The sequence below is a fragment of the Rhinolophus sinicus genome, linkage group LG06 (genome assembly GCF_036562045.2).
Source record: "Rhinolophus sinicus isolate RSC01 linkage group LG06, ASM3656204v1, whole genome shotgun sequence".
In the NCBI taxonomy this organism is placed as follows: domain Eukaryota; kingdom Metazoa; phylum Chordata; class Mammalia; order Chiroptera; family Rhinolophidae; genus Rhinolophus; species Rhinolophus sinicus.
The window spans coordinates 7075292-7092276 of record NC_133756.1 but is presented as its reverse complement, the minus strand read 5'-3'; the positions used below and the strand labels follow the sequence as shown (position 1 = coordinate 7092276).

The 16985-nt window shown below is 61.2% G+C and overlaps 1 protein-coding gene and 1 non-coding gene across 7 annotated transcripts in view; one reads left to right on the top strand and one right to left on the bottom strand.

Annotated features, from left to right (window-relative positions):
• Positions 1 to 1434: 1434 nt before the first annotated feature.
• On the bottom strand, positions 1435 to 11323 carry LOC109461132 (uncharacterized). Its single transcript, XR_012497094.1, has 2 exons — positions 10711 to 11323; positions 1435 to 2025 (listed from the first exon to the last, which is right to left on the bottom strand). It is a non-coding gene; the product is annotated as an uncharacterized LOC109461132 (transcript).
• An 11-nt stretch (positions 11324 to 11334) lies between these two features.
• PRDM16 (PR/SET domain 16) overlaps positions 11335 to 16985 on the top strand; it is a 317539-nt gene continuing 311888 nt past the window's right edge. For 5 of the 6 annotated variants that reach the window (XM_074334231.1, XM_074334227.1, XM_074334226.1 and 2 more), the window contains exon 1: positions 11598 to 11765. In XM_074334231.1, coding sequence (XP_074190332.1) covers positions 11729 to 11765 — 37 coding nt within the window. In that variant the 5' untranslated portion in view covers positions 11598 to 11728. Of the gene's footprint in view, positions 11766 to 16985 lie in introns of all 6 variants that reach the window. The other variant, XM_074334228.1, reaches the window with a different exon arrangement.

Below are 16985 nucleotides of genomic sequence, written 5' to 3'. Positions count from 1 at the left end.
AGACCATAGTGGTATGACTCCCCTACCTATGGCGCCGTGGGTGTTCCTTTTCAGCCTCACCATATCCTGCGTTCTTGTGTGGGGAGGGGGAGCAGAGACCCCGCAGGCCGTCCCGCACGACATCATGTATCTTGCTTAGCTGCCTCCCCCATGAGGAAGTGAGCTCCGTGAGAGGTGGTGGAGGCTTTTGTCTGTTTTGGTCACGGCTATATACTTGGGGCCTATGACTGTGCGGCACATACTAGGTGTGTGTGGGGACAGAGCCAGGAGTGCAGTTTCCAGGCTCTTGGCCTCACGTGGAAAGGTGCTGGCTCAGGTAGTAAATGGCTATCAACTGTCATTGGATGGCTATCAGCTGTGGCTAGTTGGCTGTCAGCTGTAACCAGTGAGCCATTGGTCACTAATATAACTGCTGTGGCTACGCTAGCAGCAAAAATGGGGGCTAGCAAGAAGATGGTGGCTGGCAAGCACGGATTGCAGTTAGCACAGCGGGTTGCGGACAGTGTAGCTCCTGCTTCCTGTGTCTCCAACCAGCCACCAGCGAGAATATAGTGGTATGACTCCCCTATCTATGGCTCCGTGAGCGTTCTTTTTTGGCCTCACCCTGTCCTGTGTTCTTATGTGGGGGACAGGAGACCCCACATGACACCCTGCATGACAGTGTGCAATGAATGTGTGCCATTTGAATGAATAAAAGTCCACACTGCAATCTGTGGATGCCTCACCTCGGTCAGCACCTATTTCCTACTGGCTTCCAACCAAGGGTCTCCCGTCGATGGCCCCAGGGTTGGCGCTGGACTGTGGTCTGGCTCATTGCCTCTTAAAACCTTCACCTGCCCAAGACACCTCTGCCTTTCCTTCCGCAGCTACTGTAGGCAACCACCAGTCTGCATTCTGTCCCTGTGGATTGCCTGTTCCGGATACTTCATATAAATCAGATCACAATATGTGCCTTTTAATGTCTGGCTTCTTTCACGTGGCACATTCGCAAGGCTCACCCATGTTGTAACATGTGTCAGAGCTTCATTCCTTTTGACGGTCAAATACCATCCCATGGTGTGGATAGGCCACGTCTCACTGACCCACCTGTGGCGATTTTAATGTTCCTCTTTCATTTCAACTTGATTAAGCTCTAACAGCTAGACTTACATTTTAGGCACCTGTATTACGTGATAAGACAGGAGACAGTTAACACAAACACCTGGGTGGTGGGCACTTTTGGCCTGGCAAGGGGATGCACTGAGAGGCTGAGGCTGCACAGAGAGCTTTGGAGCAAACGGTCCCTTGCTCGTCCTTGGCCGAGGTGCTGAGGCCAGTGCTCGGGTGACACCCATCAGCCTGTGCACGTGCATCTTACACACTCATCGAGCTGTATGCTCATTTCCAAATTTTTAAAAGGGCTTTAAAACCTTTTTAAACATGCATGCTCAGTAGTGGTGTTTTAAATGGTAGATTTATTGAGATTAATTCACATACCCAAACACCATTTTAAATTGTACAATGCAGTGACGTTTAGCACATTCACAGTGTTGCACAGCTGTCTCCCCTATCTCATTCCAGGACCTTTTCATCTTCCCAGGGGAGCCCACACCCACATTGAGCAGCCACTCCCACTTCCTCCTCCCCCAGCCCCTGGCAATCACTAATCTATTTCCTGTCTCTATGGATTTGCCCATCCCGGACATTTCACGTGAATGTTATACCGATACGTGGCCTTTGGTGACTAGCTTCTTTCACTGAGAAGACAGTTTTTGAGGTTCATTCGTGTAGTGGCACGTGTCAGCTCTCCGTCCCTGTTTATGGCCAGGACTCCTCTGTGGTATGGACAGGCCTCGTCGTCTCATTCCCGCATCGGTGCTGATTTTCCTGTTTGTCCTTTACTTTGTGTGAATAGTCGGCAGCTGGACTCATCGCAGGGTCTCGGAGACCTAGAGGTCCTGCAGCTTCTGCTGGGTGTGCATGAATTCTTGGGGACGCTTTCAGCCTTGGATCATGCAATTCCAGAGCAAAGGCTTTACAAGCAGCCTGTGGAGATGAAACAGTGTTCACCGTTTAGGTCTAGTTCTGCGGGCTTGACCCAGGGAGAGACCTTTCTGATGTCCTGGGCCGAACAGAGAAAAAAGAGCAGCAAGGATGCCAGGGCAGCTTTTCCAATTTTGCAAAAAGTGCACACACACAAAAGGAAAAGCACTAAACGCACGTTCGATGGGGCAGGCAGCCTTCAATGAATGACATCATTTGTAGAACATAAATCTTGGTTTGTGTGATTTATTTATGTTAAGAAATCCACATATGATGCTGAGTTTTCAATGGCTTTGTTTAAGTGATAGTTTTTCCTTTTTAGTGAAAGTTGGAGCGAGGATAAACAGCTCCAGCTGTAAAAATTAAAGGCGGAGGTGAAGCCAAGGTGATTATTACACAAAAAAGCTGAGTGGGGAGGGGTATTTGGCCCTTCTATCCTCTAAAATGAAAATTACCCTCTGCCACGATGTGCCGTGAACAATTACCTGCTGTTCATTAATTAACCTATTTTAAAAGCACCACGTTTCTACTAGACACTGTTATTTCTCTAATGTGAAAACTGGCTTATTCGTGTTTATTAGAACAACTATGTCCCACGTGGTCTGGGCTCAGTGCACACTTTACTGACACATATATTTTTTAAACGACACATTTTATGATTGGAAATACCTTACTAGAAAACCTAGATGCTGAGCATGACTTACTTGCTGTGTTAGCCCCACACTGGGCCCCCAAAGCCACTGGCTGGGTTGCGGGGCCTGCCCCGAGAATAATTCCGGGATGGCCGCCCTGAGCGGGCAGCTTGACTCCCCAGTGAGAGCTGGACTCTGAGGAAATATAGACCCCACACGGCTGCCTTTCTGGACACAGGCAAATAGACGGTTATTGTCAGAAGCACATGGCTGACCTGGAGAGCAGAGCACTCTGGAGCGCATGCCCCTGGCACCACATGGCACCCAGGGAAGGGTCCCGGGCACAAACCCCTCCGTAGCGTTGCCTCTGTCACGTGCATACCCTGGAGAGCGTCGTCTTGCTGTCTGTGTCACCTGGAGTCAGGCTTTGTGGTCAGGCACTGAACCCCTCTCTCCTGCCTCTGTGACAGGCCTTGCATCTCTGAGCCTCAGTTTCCCCATTTGTAAGGTGGAAGCAATTGCAGTTCCTACTGAATGGGATTGTTGTGAGGGTCCCATAACACCCTGAAACATCCCAGGGGTGGAAGCCAAGCCAGACAACGGCCAGCACCCTGCCTGGCACAGGAGTCCGGCACCATCTGGCTCCATCCCTCCAGGCCAGGGAGCCCCACGAATGGACAGTCTCTCCCAAGGGTGCTCTTTCCACCATGTCCCCTGCCTCCATCATTTCGCTGAGGCCTCCGAGCAAGCCGGATGCCTCATCCAAATGTGCCCTGCGCAGCAGTGGATCTAGGTGGCTTGCTCACTGCTTGGGTCCCTCACACGGGGCTGGCGCTAGCTGCTGAACTCAGGAGGCCCTTTGCAAGCTGGGGTTGATGAGGGACAGGTCACTGAGCACAGGGCTGCTGCCTCCACTGCGCTGCAGTGTCCTATAAAGTTGCCCCTCCTCTTCTTCTGTCTGTCCCTGGGCTGAAACCAGGCTGCAGAGATTCTAGGGTCACTTTCCATGCACTCAGCACACTTCATTCATTCGTGACTTCATTCATTCATTCATTCATTCATTCATTCATTCACTCACTGAGCTCCGAGCAGGCTCCCGGGCTTGGTCCAGGCACTGCAGCCTTGCAGTGGTCAGACACCCTGAAAGCTCCAGGTCTGCTGGAGGAAATCCCTTCATGGCCAGCCTGCACCAGGAGACTTAGTTCCAGCAAAACTGTCCTTACCGGGGCCTCTGCCACATGTGAAAGAATGAGTGCTGGGTCTGCAGCATGATCCAAGAGCTTCGGGCCCCCCAGAGGACAGGTGGTGGGCCTGTGAGAAGCACCAACTGCAGGTGCCAGGAGATCAGCTGGCCCTCCACCCTGACCAGGCAAGACCAGGGCAGGCCAAGGTTAGGAGGGTGGGGCCTGACACTGAGAACCTGTTAAGACCTGCCTAACAGCTCCAGAAGCCCTGTGCTCAGGCCTGGCTGACTTGCCCTCTGTGTCCAGCCAGGGAGAAGGTCACTGCCCTCCATGGGTCCACTCAGAGCCTGCACAGCCAGGCCTTGTTTCTGTGGGAGGAGGCACCAGAGGGTGGCCGGACCCTGCCACTAGCAGTGCTTCTCCAGCAGCCTGCAGAGCTCCCAGGAAGCACGAGGCTCCGCCCTACATGCTGCCATCCCCACAATAACCTCTGGCTTGCCTGCCTGCACATTACACATTAAGAAATTGGGGCACCCAGGATGCTGGGGTGGGGGAGCGGCCCTAGGGTCTCAGAGACTGTAAGTTAAGGTGCCTTCTATCCTCACGCACGCAGCTGTCTGCTTGTCCTGGAAGGAGGTTGGGGGGGGGGGGGTGTCATAGCACAAACACATAAGGAAAGCAGGGAAGCCCTCCCATGTGCATGGGGGGCAGTGCCCAGGCAATCCCTCTGCTGCACCCCCAACCAGGCTCAGCATTCCCATTAGAATTCCACTGATATCATGGGGGAGGATTGCCCCATGAGTGAGGATTGCTCAAGGCTGGGATCATGCCATCCCCACCCTAGTCCCCAGGCCTGGCACATAGTTTCTCCTCTTGAGGTCCTTTGACCTGCCTGGGCTGCAGTGGGCTTGGGGCCTTGTGCACGTGTACTTTCGTTGGGAGGCTTTTGGGGTGAGATGCAGGAGGGAAGGATCGGGGGAACACCTGCCTTCCCCTGCAGGTGGCAAAGCCTGGGGTAGTGGACACCAGCGCTAGTTGCCTGAGTCCTGCTCTCTTCCTGGACATGAGGTCCTGGGCTGGCAGCTGGGGCAGTGGCAGAAGGCCCTGCCCCTGGAGGACATGCAGGCTGATTCCATCACCTTCCGGTCACGCAGCAGAGGTAATTATTTTCCCTGCCGGGGGCGGTCCTGATCTCCACCCCTTTCTTGTTGGCTCAGGTAGCCAAGTCTCCACCCGACACCTGCCGAGATTACTGGTTTAGTAGCAAGCAAAGCGGGCGGAGGAGGGGGTGTCTGCTTGGGTGCCCCCCTAGCCTCTCCATTCCCCTCTTTCCTCCCGCATGATCCTGCCCAGAAGCGGTAGTCGGCCCGGAAAATGTGCTCAGGTCGTGCCCCCTCCCCCTGCTCTCCCACCCTACCACCGCAGTCAAAATTCGGACGCTAGTTTAAGAGGATAGCTGCACCGGGGCTCCCAAGGTCCCGCCCCGAGGGCCCCGCCCAGACGTGCCAGACACGCCCAGTCCCAGCACCTGGAATGCCGCCGTAGTCCCGGGGTAGCGTGGGGAACCGGAGAGAGACGCGTTTTGTTCCCGCCCCCACGGAGCTCAGCTGGGACCCAGGCCTCTATCGCCTGCCCTTCCTTCCTGGCAGCCCCAGCACTCGCCCTCTGCAAGATATGGGGTGCGGGGTGGACCACCCTAGAGCTGGAGCCTGGCGTGTTAAACCTCCCTGCGTCCTGGGCCCCAGGGGAATTGGAGAACACCGCTCGGGACGAGCCAAACCGCTGGGGGAGGGGGGGCCTCGACCCTCATCGTCCTCCACCAAGCCCCGGAGAGGGGAATTCGAGGATGGCGCGAATGAGGGGGTGGGCGTGAAGAGCAGGGATGGGCAGAGATCGCCCAAGAACAACTTCGCGCCCCTTCCGTTGTGGCCGGTTCCTCTGAGCCCCACTGAGCAAACGCGGCCCCTGCTTGGCGTCTTTCACTCGTCCTTTCTCCCGCCAACCTCACATAAAGCCGTGAGAGGGGCAAAGGAGGGTCTGGCTCCATTTCACAGATGGGGAAACTGAGGCATGGAGGAGAAATCCACCGCAGCTCCCTGTCCAGGGTCGTATCTGCAGGGTGTGGAGCCCTCAGGAGCAAAGACCAGATTTCGTTTCCAAACTAAGAGGGTCCGCGGCGGTGGGGGGCGACGGGGGTCAGGGACTGCGGCCCGGAAGAGAGAAGGAGGGGCCTTTGCATAAAGAGGGTGCAAGCCGATTTGGGGAGTCTCCTCCGGTACCAGGCGGCCAGGCCAAGGTCCTCGGTTCTGGGGCGAGGGCTCTGGGGTGGGGTCGCGAAGAAATGGCTCCCACCCAGCGGCTCCCGGGCCTTGATCGCCGGAAAGGCGACGCGGTTAACCGTTTTCGTTGTTGCCAGGGCTCTGACCGCGCGCAGCCAGAGCCGGAGCAGGAGGCGGCGGCCGTGTCCATGCGGGCAGCGTTTGGAGCGGCCACAATGCCACCTCAGTCGCGCGCAGCTCTGAGGACGCTGTAGAGCCAGGACGCTGGGGGAACGGAGCTGCTTGCGCGTGCGGGGACGGCGGCCTGGGGGTGCGGGTGGCGCGAGGGTCCCCACTCCGAAAGGTGCCGGCTGCCGGGCGCACGGGGTGGGCGCACCGCTCAGGATCAACGCAAACCGAACAACGGGATTCGTTGGCGGATTTTTAAAGGTTCTCGGACGGAGGGGGAAAGCGTGGGAAACCAATTCCGTTTATTGCTCCCCGGGGCAGCGGCCGCCTGCGCGCTGCAGCCAGAGCCCCATGGCTCTGCGATCGCTTGGTCCGGACCCACTGTGCATGCCGCCGAGGAGGGGTCGTCAGGGCTGCCGGCACCTCCTGGAGAAAGGTTTGGGTCCGGATACTGGCGCCTACTCCCTCCCAGGCTCAAACGGGGAGTTCAGGCCCACGGCCTCAATCTCTTAAATTAAAAATCAAAACAAAAACAAAAACCTCCCGATTACCACCCACCCCAAATGGCATGTGGCAGACCCCAGGTGCCTGCCTGAGAGTGCTGGGGCGGTCCTGAGAGATTGTCGCCCCTGCCAGGACTCCAGGATGCAGGTGGGCAGAGAAATCTCGGGACCTTCCCAGGACGCTGTTCATCTTCTAGGGACGATGTCCGCCTGCCCCACGAGGAAGAAGGTCCAAACACCTGCGGTTTGCTGGAAGTTCGCTGTGTGATCCACATTCCTGGGAAGTCCCTGTTGCCAGTATGCCCCGGTGGCCCTGTGACCCGCTCCAGATCCGGGACCGGGTGTGGGCACCCAGAGGCCTCCACTCGGAGCGGCTTAGGGAACAGCCTTGCACGACGCTTAGGAACTCGCTGGGACCTGTGTCCTGTCCTTGAAATTGGTCTGGGTCACAGTGAATTTCCCTGGGGCTGGGGTAGGAAGAGAGGCAAAAGGGGGCCTGAAGTAGTAACGCAGAGCCCAGGAGGCTCCGGTGGCCCCAGTCTGCAGCGGAGGCGCGGTGCCGGGGAAAACACTGCCAGAGTGGCGGCCTCCTCGGGAGGAAATGGCCCTGGAGGTTGTCTGTGCCCTGCCCCCACCCCAATTCTTGACCAAACTCTCGAGCTAACTATTCGCCCCAGGCTGCAAGGCCTCTGCGTTCAGTCCCCAACTCGTCCCCTGCCGGGCGCCAGGACCACCATGTTTTCTCCTCCGCGGCTGGTCTCCAGTTTGTCCCTGAGCGTACAGCCTTCCGATGCTCAAATCTGGGAGACGTTTCCATCTAGTGTAGAGGAGGGGAACGAGCCCAGAGGGAGACCTGTATCTCCGTCAGACTCGGTGCCTCCTGTGGAGGGTGGGGTGAGGCCTGGTGGTCTGGACCCCTGCTGGGGCAGTTCCGGGTCTTAGAGGAGAGCCCGCGTGTAAACTGAGGGAGAAGAACTTTTATTCTCTTAGCTACTCAGTGTCTTTCTGCGCAGGAACCAGAGCGCGAGCAAACCTGGAATCTGATAGAGCCCAGAGACTGAGTGCCTGACAGCCTGCCGCTGAGCTCAGGGAGCCCAGAGGGCAGCATGGAAGGAAAGTGGAGGACCCGGCCAGAGAACCCTCTGCCCTAGAGGTGGCTGGCCCTTCCCACCGCCCAGCACAGTCTGTAGCAGGCTCCTTGGGGCCTGAGGGCCTGGATAGGGGGGCTGGGCCGGCTCTGACCCTGCTGCTCCAGGCATACAGACCTCAAAACATAGACCTCCTCTACAGAGGCCGAGCCTCTGTGAGTTGGCTAGGAGCACGGGTCCTGGCCGAGCAAAGGGAAGCTTCAGCCGGTGTGAGAGTGCATGTGGCCCCAGTGCGGTTTTACTCCCCATGAGCTTCTCGGAATCCCGGGAGTTGGGGACTCGCCTTACTCGCTGCCATTACAATGGCCACTACAGAACTTCAGGACTAGCTTTGCTCCGTCTCCCAAACCTGACCTTTTCCCAAAGGAGTTCCCCTGATGCTGGGTCTCCAGCTGCACTGTCCTATGAGCTGCACAGGCTGGGAGTGGACAGAGCCCCAGCTGAAGTGGGTCCCAGTGCCCCAGGAGTTGGTGGTAAAAGTCCCTTTTCCAGTCCCCTGACCCAGCACTAAAGTGGGTTCTGAAACTCAGAGTGGAGGGCATGTCTGTGCAGCCAACCCCCAGCTCAGCAGCCCCTGACAAGCCTGGCGGTCACTGGGGATGTGGAGGGCAGCATGCCCGTCTCCAGTGCAGCGTCCCCTTGGTGGCATCGGCCACAAGATTTCCCATAGCCTGGCTCCCTTTGAAAACTGCCCGTAAGCCTTTCAGTATTACCGAAATGAAAATTGGGCTCCACTCTCCCACACCTGTTTCCCTAAGTCCCACATGTCTTTGGGCAGGACGCAGAGCTGGGGGCCCCAGGAGGACCTGCCTCTGATTTTCCCTGCTTCACCCTCCCTCTCGCTGGGACTCTACAAGGTCTGACCTGCTCTCCATTCTAAGTCTGGCCACGTGGGGGCAGGGCCTGGTCAGGCCAGGGCCATGGCCTTGGGGATGGCCTGTCCAGGCTCCTCGAGCTGATCGGCTGATTGGAGAGAGCCCTCACACACAGGGGCTGCAGCACATGGAGATGCCTGTCTCCCGGGTCAACCTTGATTTCCAGAGCCCTCTCTCTCCCCAGGCTGGCCCAGATGTGCAGTCTCACCCCCAGCCCAGCAGGGTCCTAGCAGGGGGCAGGGAAGAGAGTGCAACCTGGCATTCCCCCCACCCCCAGCCTCCTGCCCTCCTTCCCCAGGCCCTGGCAGGGTGCAGTTCCAGAATCTACAGGGTGTCCAGGCCCAGCCTGGCCAGGGCTCTGAGGATTTTAATCGCCCCCTGAGCTGAGAGAGGGAGCAGAGAGAGGGCCTGAGTGAGCTGGGGTGCCCCAGGAGAAGTCTGGGCCCTCCCAGCCTTGGGGTCACTGGCTGTTTCCAGGGCAGGGGAGCCAGTGCTGGGCTGGGCTCAGGGGTCCGGAGGGGACCTACTCTGCAGGTGGGAGGCTTCACAGGCACCCCGTATTCTCCCAGGCCTCATACACATCCTCGTCGGGAGGCTCCCTACAAGGGGTCCTGGAGTGCCGAGATATGAAGGTGACCCCGTGTTCTCTCTGGCCAGCAGCTCTAGCCAGTTAGATCCACCGGTGAAAGCCTGCCTTAGCTGAGTTAGGTGGGCAGTTCCAGAGCTCCGGGGTTCCAGCTCCCTTGCCACCTGCCTCTGTCAGTGACCACCCTCCCCACCCTGGGTGTGAGCAGGAGTGGGCTTTCAGCTGGCTAGGGCCAGCAGCAATGCCCTAGTTCCCGTGGGCACACTCCCCACCGAGTCGTGGAGAGCCTGGTAGCAAGGCCCAGGGGCCCTCTGAGCCCAGCAGTACTGCGCTCAGCCCACAGGGAAAGGTAGTCAGAGTGTTTGGGGAGGGAGGAGGGCGAGAGGCCCTCGGAAGGATGGGTGGGCACTGGGGCTGGGGTGCCGGACCCTCAGTGCTGCTGCTGCGGGCAACACTCACCTAAGGGCAGGAAACAGCGGAAGAGACAGTCAGTGAGAACCAGAGCCGGAGAGCGCCTTCTCCGTCCGGGACAGTGAGCGGGGCGCAAGAGTGGACACCCCCAAGCAGTGGGAGCTCTGCTGGGGTTCCCATCCCGGCAGGGAAGCGGCTGCCGGCTTAAGAGGCCCAAGGCCCAGAGCTCCACCGGCATGGCTCCTGCCAAGCCTGGCTCTGTCGGGATTTTCCTCTGGGGAAGCGTTGGCCATGCACCCCTCGCCATCAGGGTGCCTCTGCCAGGACCCTGGGGACTCGGGTTAGTTCCCTGGCCATGGCCTGTTCGCCTCTTTTATGATCAGAGAGCGCTGGGTTGGAATGTAAGTCCCAGAGAAGGCACTGCTGGTCTCACTGCACAACACAGGGGAGGGGCAGGAGCAGGAGGTCTCCCAGGTGGAAGAAACCCCAAATCGCGGGCTGGACCCCTTTCAGGCTCAGGCTGACTCTGCATCAGCTCCAAGTCCTGCAACCTGGCAGAGCCCTGCTCCTGGAAGGGCCCGGGGATCGGCCCTCCGGTGGCTTCCAATTCAATTTTGAATCCCAGACATACACAGTCGACTGAGGAATTCTCGCTGTCCCCACCATGTCCTGGGCCCAGACATCCTGCCTGCCCCCAGCCCAGCACTCCCCTGCCGCACCTCGGAGTTTGAGGGCTGAGGGCAGGAGAACCCGGTGGGCGCCCGCCCCCGCTCCTCCACCTGCTCCGCCAGCTCTCCCACCCTGGAAACACCTGGCCCGAGCGAGGCGAGGGGGGAGTGTCCCCAGAGGCCCCGGTCCCTGGAGGTGGTCCAGCTCGTGCGCTCGCGCGGTTGGGTACTCACCTGGGGGCCGCAGAGGCAGCAGTACGCGGGTTGCCCCCAGGGCGGAGAGGTGCGGGGACGCCGGGTGTGCGGACAGCTGTCCCCGCGACGCCTCCCTGGTGCCCGGCGAGTTGTCCCCCGCAGCTCTGCGCGGGACCGAGGGTGGCGGGTCCGAGTCCCGCCCGCGGCCCGGGCAGTGGCAGAGCGCGGAGCTGGCGGCGCTGCCGCTGTTGTTTTTGAGGCCAGAAGCCCGAAGCAGCGGCGGTTGGGTGGGGGCAAAGGGGAGGGGCAGGGGCCGGGGAGGGGGGCGGCGGCCCGGAGGGGCCTTCGAAGGAGCCGGGTTCGGGTGTGCGGGCCCGGACGCCCCCTCAGCCGATCGGGCCAAGGGCTCGGACCAACGCGGGAGAGAGAGAGAGAGAGGAAAGCGGGCTAGGGTGATGGTAAACCCAAAGCTTTTTAATTAGGACTAAAATGCAATAAAAGGAAGCAAAATCAGCCAGACCCACGTCCGAACTGTCGGCGCGTTTGCCCCACATCCAAGGAAGTCGTGAGGGCAAACGCAGCCGCCACCCTATCTTCGGCCGGCTGGGGCGGGAGCAGCAGCGCAGCGCGACGCACGGGAAGGGTGGGGGGATAGTCACCTCGCCTCCGGGGCCACCTGGGTCCTTTTAAAGTGTCCGGGGTGCGGGCCCCGGGCGGGAGCGCCCAGCCCGGAATGTTTTCTTAAAGGGCCAGTTCCGAGCTGCGCTGAAAAGGGGGGTGGGGGAAGGGGGCGGGGGGAGAGATAAGTGAGGTGAAGCCCGGGAAGGCCGAGGAGAGCCCCCCAATCCCGCGCCGAGGCGGCGGGCGGCGGCGGCAGCGCGACGATGAGGATGATGAATACATTGCAAAGTTTTTTTGGCCCCGGCGAGGGGTGTCAGATTGAGCGCTCTGTGCGCATGTGCGAAGGTGTCCAAACTGACAATGCTGGGGAGATGAAGATAGTGTGTAGCTGCTTCTGGGCTCAGGGAGGAGGAGAGAGATTCCGCGAGCCGACACCATGCGATCCAAGGCGAGGGCGCGCAAGCTGGCCAAAAGTAAGTCTCCCGCGCTCGGCCGCGCCGCGCCGGCGGGCCCGGGCCTCGGGGCCCGGGCGTCCGGGCCAGGGGTGCGCGTCGGGGCGAGGCCGGCGCGCCTCAGGCTCCTGGCCCCCATATCGGCCGCGCGGCCCGGGGGCTGCTCCGCCCTCGCGCTCCGGGGCGGCCGGGCTCGGCGCGGAGGCTCGGGGCGCCCGGGCCGCGCGCTCCCCGAAGGCGCCGGCCCCCTCCTCGCTGAACCCCCTCCCCCCCCGTCAGGCGCTCGGGCCCGGGAACCCGAGGCGCGCGGTGGGGGCCAGGGAGGGGGGCGGAGGGGGAGGGCTGGGGGTGGAGGGGAGCGAAAAGCGAAAGTTAGCGAAAAGTTGACGAAAGGGGAGAGCAACTTTTTCCTCCTCGCTCGCTCTCTCCCTCTCTCTCTCCGAGTGGCTCTCAGTCCTGGTCAAATCATATTCCGGGCTTTTGAAATAGTGGGCGCTAGAGCACCGCCTTTGGCGTCGGCCAGCCGGGCGCAGAGGAGGGAGACCCCGAGCCGGGGAGGGGGCGGAGGAGGGGGCGCGGGCCGGCGCCCACCGGCTCCGCGGGCGCGAGGGCGCGGGTGGCGAAAGCAGGACAGCCACGGCCACTTGGGAAGCAAAATGGAGACATTTTCCTGGGCTTGGAACTATGGTCGTGAAGTTTATTCCCACTGGTGTCCCGCGCGGCGGAGGGCGCTCCTCTGTGACTCCGGCAGCCCACGCGGGCCGCCCAGGCGCCGGTGCCTCCGGCAGGAGTGTCCCCACCCGGCCGCCTTCCGACCCGCCGCTGCCGCCGCCACCCTCCGCCCCGCTCGGACCCTCCTGCACCCGTTCGCCTGGCACAGCCGTGAGGCCCGGCGGGAATAGAGCTGCCCCCGGCGAGACTGCCCGGTTCCCGGCCTTACTTTCTCTTTCGCTCCGTCTCGGGCCGAGCCCCGGGCTCCGCGCGCCCAGCCCTCCGCCTCCGGGTCCTCACCGCCAGCCGAGTGCTCCCGCTGCCTGCGCTACCGCCCGCCGCTGCGCCTCGGGGCCACCCGTGTGCCCTCCGAGCCCCAGCGCCAGCGCCATCGGCCGGGAGGCCCACGGGCCCGAGTGGCGTGCAGGTGGGGGCGGCGGCGCAGCCGCGAGAGTGCGGCTCCCGCAGCCCTGGCTGAGGCCCGGCTGCAGCGAAGCGGAGAGCGCCGCGCGGAGCGGAATCGGCGCCTCCTGCTCTCGCTGCCCGCTTCTCTGCCGGCCGCCAGCCCACTGGCGGAAGGGGCGCGCGTCCTACTCCTCTTGGGAACCCTGCCCGACCACCAGGCAGTTCAGCCCGCTCCTCCTCGGCCTGACCCGGCCGGGCCTCGCAGCACTCAGGGCCGACCCTAAGCGTGAGCCCGCTGGGCGCGAAACTCCCGACAGTTTTGGGAAGAAGTTCTGCTCTCCGGGTTCGGTATTGGCGCGGCTCGGCCGGACAGCGACCCCGCGGTCGTAGGCCGTGTGTCTGGCTCGCCGGGGAAAAGCAGCCTATGCGGGACGCCCCTGCACTCCGCCGGTGGCTTTTGGGGCCCTTCGGGAAGGCGCCGCCGCTTTCCAGCCAGTCTCCTCTGCCCAGTGCTTCTGGCCTCGGCCTCCCCCGCTTCTCTCTCGTAACCTCTGGCCCCTCTTGGTGCGAACAAGGCCCCCGGTTCGGGGTTGGCCCGGCTGTGCACGCGCTACCTGACTGCCGGCAGGGGCGTGGGGTGTGCGTGTTGGTGTGCATGTTGTGTGCAGTGTGGGCCCCCTCAGAGTCTCAGTCCAGGCTGCCAGCCTGCGGGGTCAGGCTCTCTGAGGAAGGGCCTGAAGCTGGAGAGAGAATGTGGAAAGTGGCCGCGCTCTCTCCTGGTCTTCGCTGCAAGCGAGTGGCGCTCAGCGTGCCTGGCGGCAGGGAAACTTCCCATGCCCCCAGCAGGCGGCCAGTCTGGCCACCATTCTGGCCTTCAGCTCTCTGTCTGCCCCACCTCTGCCAGGTGGGGAAGGTTGCCCAGGCCAGGCTCTGCTCAGGACCTAGATGGTGGCTGGCAGCCTCCAGCCTAGCCTGGAGGCCAGAGGACAGGACCAAGGGTAGGGCGGCACACAGGTTTCCCCTTCCTGGGAGTCTTTAGTGAGAAAAAGCACAGGCCAGCAGGTCTGTCAGGCCCAGACCAGCAGGAGCCCACACCAGGGCAGACATTGGGGACCCCTCCCTCTTGGGCCCTACAGCTGGGACAGCTGCCCCAAGCCCTCCCCCAAAAAGGTGGTGGCTGAAGCAGGCACAGAAACGCGGCTGCCTGCCTGACACAGCGCTCAGGACCCGCTGAGGAATTTCATTTCAGTGGACAATATTTTAAGCAGATGTGGATATCCCAGGGGACCTGACTCTATTACCTGAATCCCAGGCAGAGGGCAGCTCGAGGCCACCAACAGAACCTCCCCCTCTAGGCCACATAGCGGCCAGGGCCAGGGGCTGGGGCTGGGCGGAGAGGTCATAGTTACAAGGCCAGTGTGCAGGGCTGGGCTGTGCCTGCAGCCATGTGCTGGGCAGGGGAAGGACTACCAGGTGAGTGGGTGTGACCGCCTGACTCTGAGCTTGGGGGGCTGCACCAGAGGGTGCCTCTGGGGCTGTAATTTCGTTTGTGTTTCCCCAGGACCCCACTCCAGGGGGTCTCTCTTGCTGGGCCTGCACTCTGGGGTCCACCACTGGGGGCTCTGAGTTGAGCTTTCCAAGGGTAGAGGCCACTGGGCTGCTGTTCAGCTGCTGGAACACCCACCACCTCCTCAACCTGGGCTTGGGAGGCAGGAGGTAGAGTGAGGGTCACAGGTCGTGTCCAGGGTCCCCTCACACAGGCTGGGGTAGGGCTGGCCTGTGGGGAAATAGGGCTGTCCCTGCGGAACATTTAAAAACAAAATGCCTGACAAAAGCTTTGTGTTTCTGCCTCTGTTGTGAGCCAGGTGGGCAGGTAGGGGGTCAGCACAGTCGTGGTCCCTCCTGACCTCTGTGCAGGGAAGGATGGGCCCCCAGAGACTGTGCCCAGCCAGGGGCTCCATCCGAGCAGCCTCTGAGGCCTAGTCCCCGTGGAGGTGACAGATCCCTCATTCTCAGACACTACATATCCTGGGTCTGGGGATGGTGGCCTATGAATGACTGCCGCCTAGCCCCTGGAGTGAGGGTGGGGGCTGCGACCTCTGCTAGATGTGGCTTTTCGTGTGTCTTGTGTGTGTTTCAGGGTGATGTGTGTTTCAGGGTGATGTGTGTGAGGAAGGTGTATGTGACAGGGTGGGGGAGCCAGGCTGCAGGCTGAGCTCCCAGCCCCTTCCTTCTTCCCCCTCCGCTGCGGAAACAGGCCAGGCTCCCTCTCTGCTGGCCCCTGCCCTTCTCCCACCCGCGGAAAGTCTGCCTTTCCACCATTCCTCTGCCTGGAGCTGGGCAGCAGCCTCCTGTTTGCACGCCTGGTAGGGTAGTAGCGCCAGGAACTGTCCGGTGGGACTGGAGCGTCTAGCCCGCTTCGGGCGAAAACGCGGAGGCAGCGGTGGAGGGGCGGGGTGCAGGGCTGCCGGCCAAGGCCAGGGGCCCTGCGGCGGTGCGCAGAGGCCCCAAGGCTGATTTCGCGCTCTGCTGGTGGGTGTGCCGTGGCTGGGGGCCTTCTAGAGGAAGGCAGCGGGGGCTACCAAATCCTGTTTGTGGAGTGACCTCCCGGCAGGCTCCTCAGAGAGGGGAGCTGCACTCTATGGCCCCCAACACCCAAAGCTCGTCCAGCGCTGCCTGCTTTTCCTGTGTGCTACTATTGCACAGCAGGTGCGGGCTAGGCCTCCCCCACCGCCCTGCCCGCGGCTCCCGCTCACCCTGGGTCCCCCTTCCAAGCAGAAAGCAGGGCATGGGACCTGGTACCTTTTTCTGTTGAGAGGCTAGGTGTTGGTGGTGGGGTGGGGGGCTCCCCCCACCGGGCTCCTAGGAGAGGCCAGCCAGCTCTCTGGGCCACTTTGGGCGTGATTAGCCGCGTTTTATTCAATTCGGAGGCAATTAGGGATCCTTGGGGGGCTGGGGCTGGTAATTAAGGTGATGTATAATTAGAGTTTCAACAAAAATTATCCAGGATTAAAAATCTTTTGAATAATTTCGTTTAAAAATTTCAAATAGTGCTAAATACAATTTATCAGGGTTTGAATCAAACCCGTGTAACAAGTCTTGGACACCGCAGCTCATGTCGCCGGCGCAGGAGGACAGGGAACGGCCAGGACGCCGTCCCCTTGAGGGAGAGAGAACTTCTCGCAGCGAAGGGAGCGCCGGGCCTCGCTGCGGGTAGAGGGGTGGCGGCGGGCGCAGACTCACTCGGGTGGCCCAGGGCTCCAGACAGCGCGGGCCCTGGGAACCCCAGCTGAGCCGACGATTACCGCAGCGGCTCCGCGTTCTCCGCACACAAAGTCGCGGCCAACAACCGCGCGGAGGGAGCAGCGCCCGCGTCTACACCCGGCGGCCGGTCCACGGCGATGGATGCGCCCAGGCGCCCCTGACCCCAGCCCAGCGAGTATAGCTCCCTCCACCTCCTAGGCTGCGGTCCGGCCCCAAGCGTCTCTGCCCCTTGGCTTCCTGGACAGAGAAGGGTGGGTTCCTCGCCCCGACCCCTCGACTCTCGACGCTGGCCCAGACTCCGCGGGCGGCTGGCCCATGTTCCGTTCGCAGTCGCTTCTCAGACCTGGGTGCAGAGAGAGGCCGGATCGGGTGGGAGCCTGGGTCTAAACGGGGCAGTGGGGGAGGAGGAGACGGTGTGGAGGGGACCGAGGTGGAAGGTGGAGGTTGGGCTTTCCAGGATCGAACCCCACCTTCCTGGGCCGCATTCGCTGGTGCAGCTTCGCCCGAGGTGATGTGTGGGCCCCGGCATTCGCTCCACGCACCTGCCTGCTTGGGGAGGCCGTAACAGGCTGCAGCCTGAGCCAGAGTCGCTGCCCCGGTCCCTGGCCCCTGCCGATGCGGCAGCCTCCAGGGAGAAGGTCAGGGTTTCTTTAGAGGTCACTATGGTCCACGTGGAAGACATGACCCCATTCCCCTTCACTGACCCTAAGGAGGCTGGAGTGTGGCGTATCTGGCACCATTTTTAAGGGGTAAGAAAACCAAGGCACAGAGACAGATAGGTCAAGTAACCCATGCAGATCACACAGCAAGTTGAGGGTGAAACTGAAAGTCACTTACATAAAGCCCTCCCAGGTTTCTTAT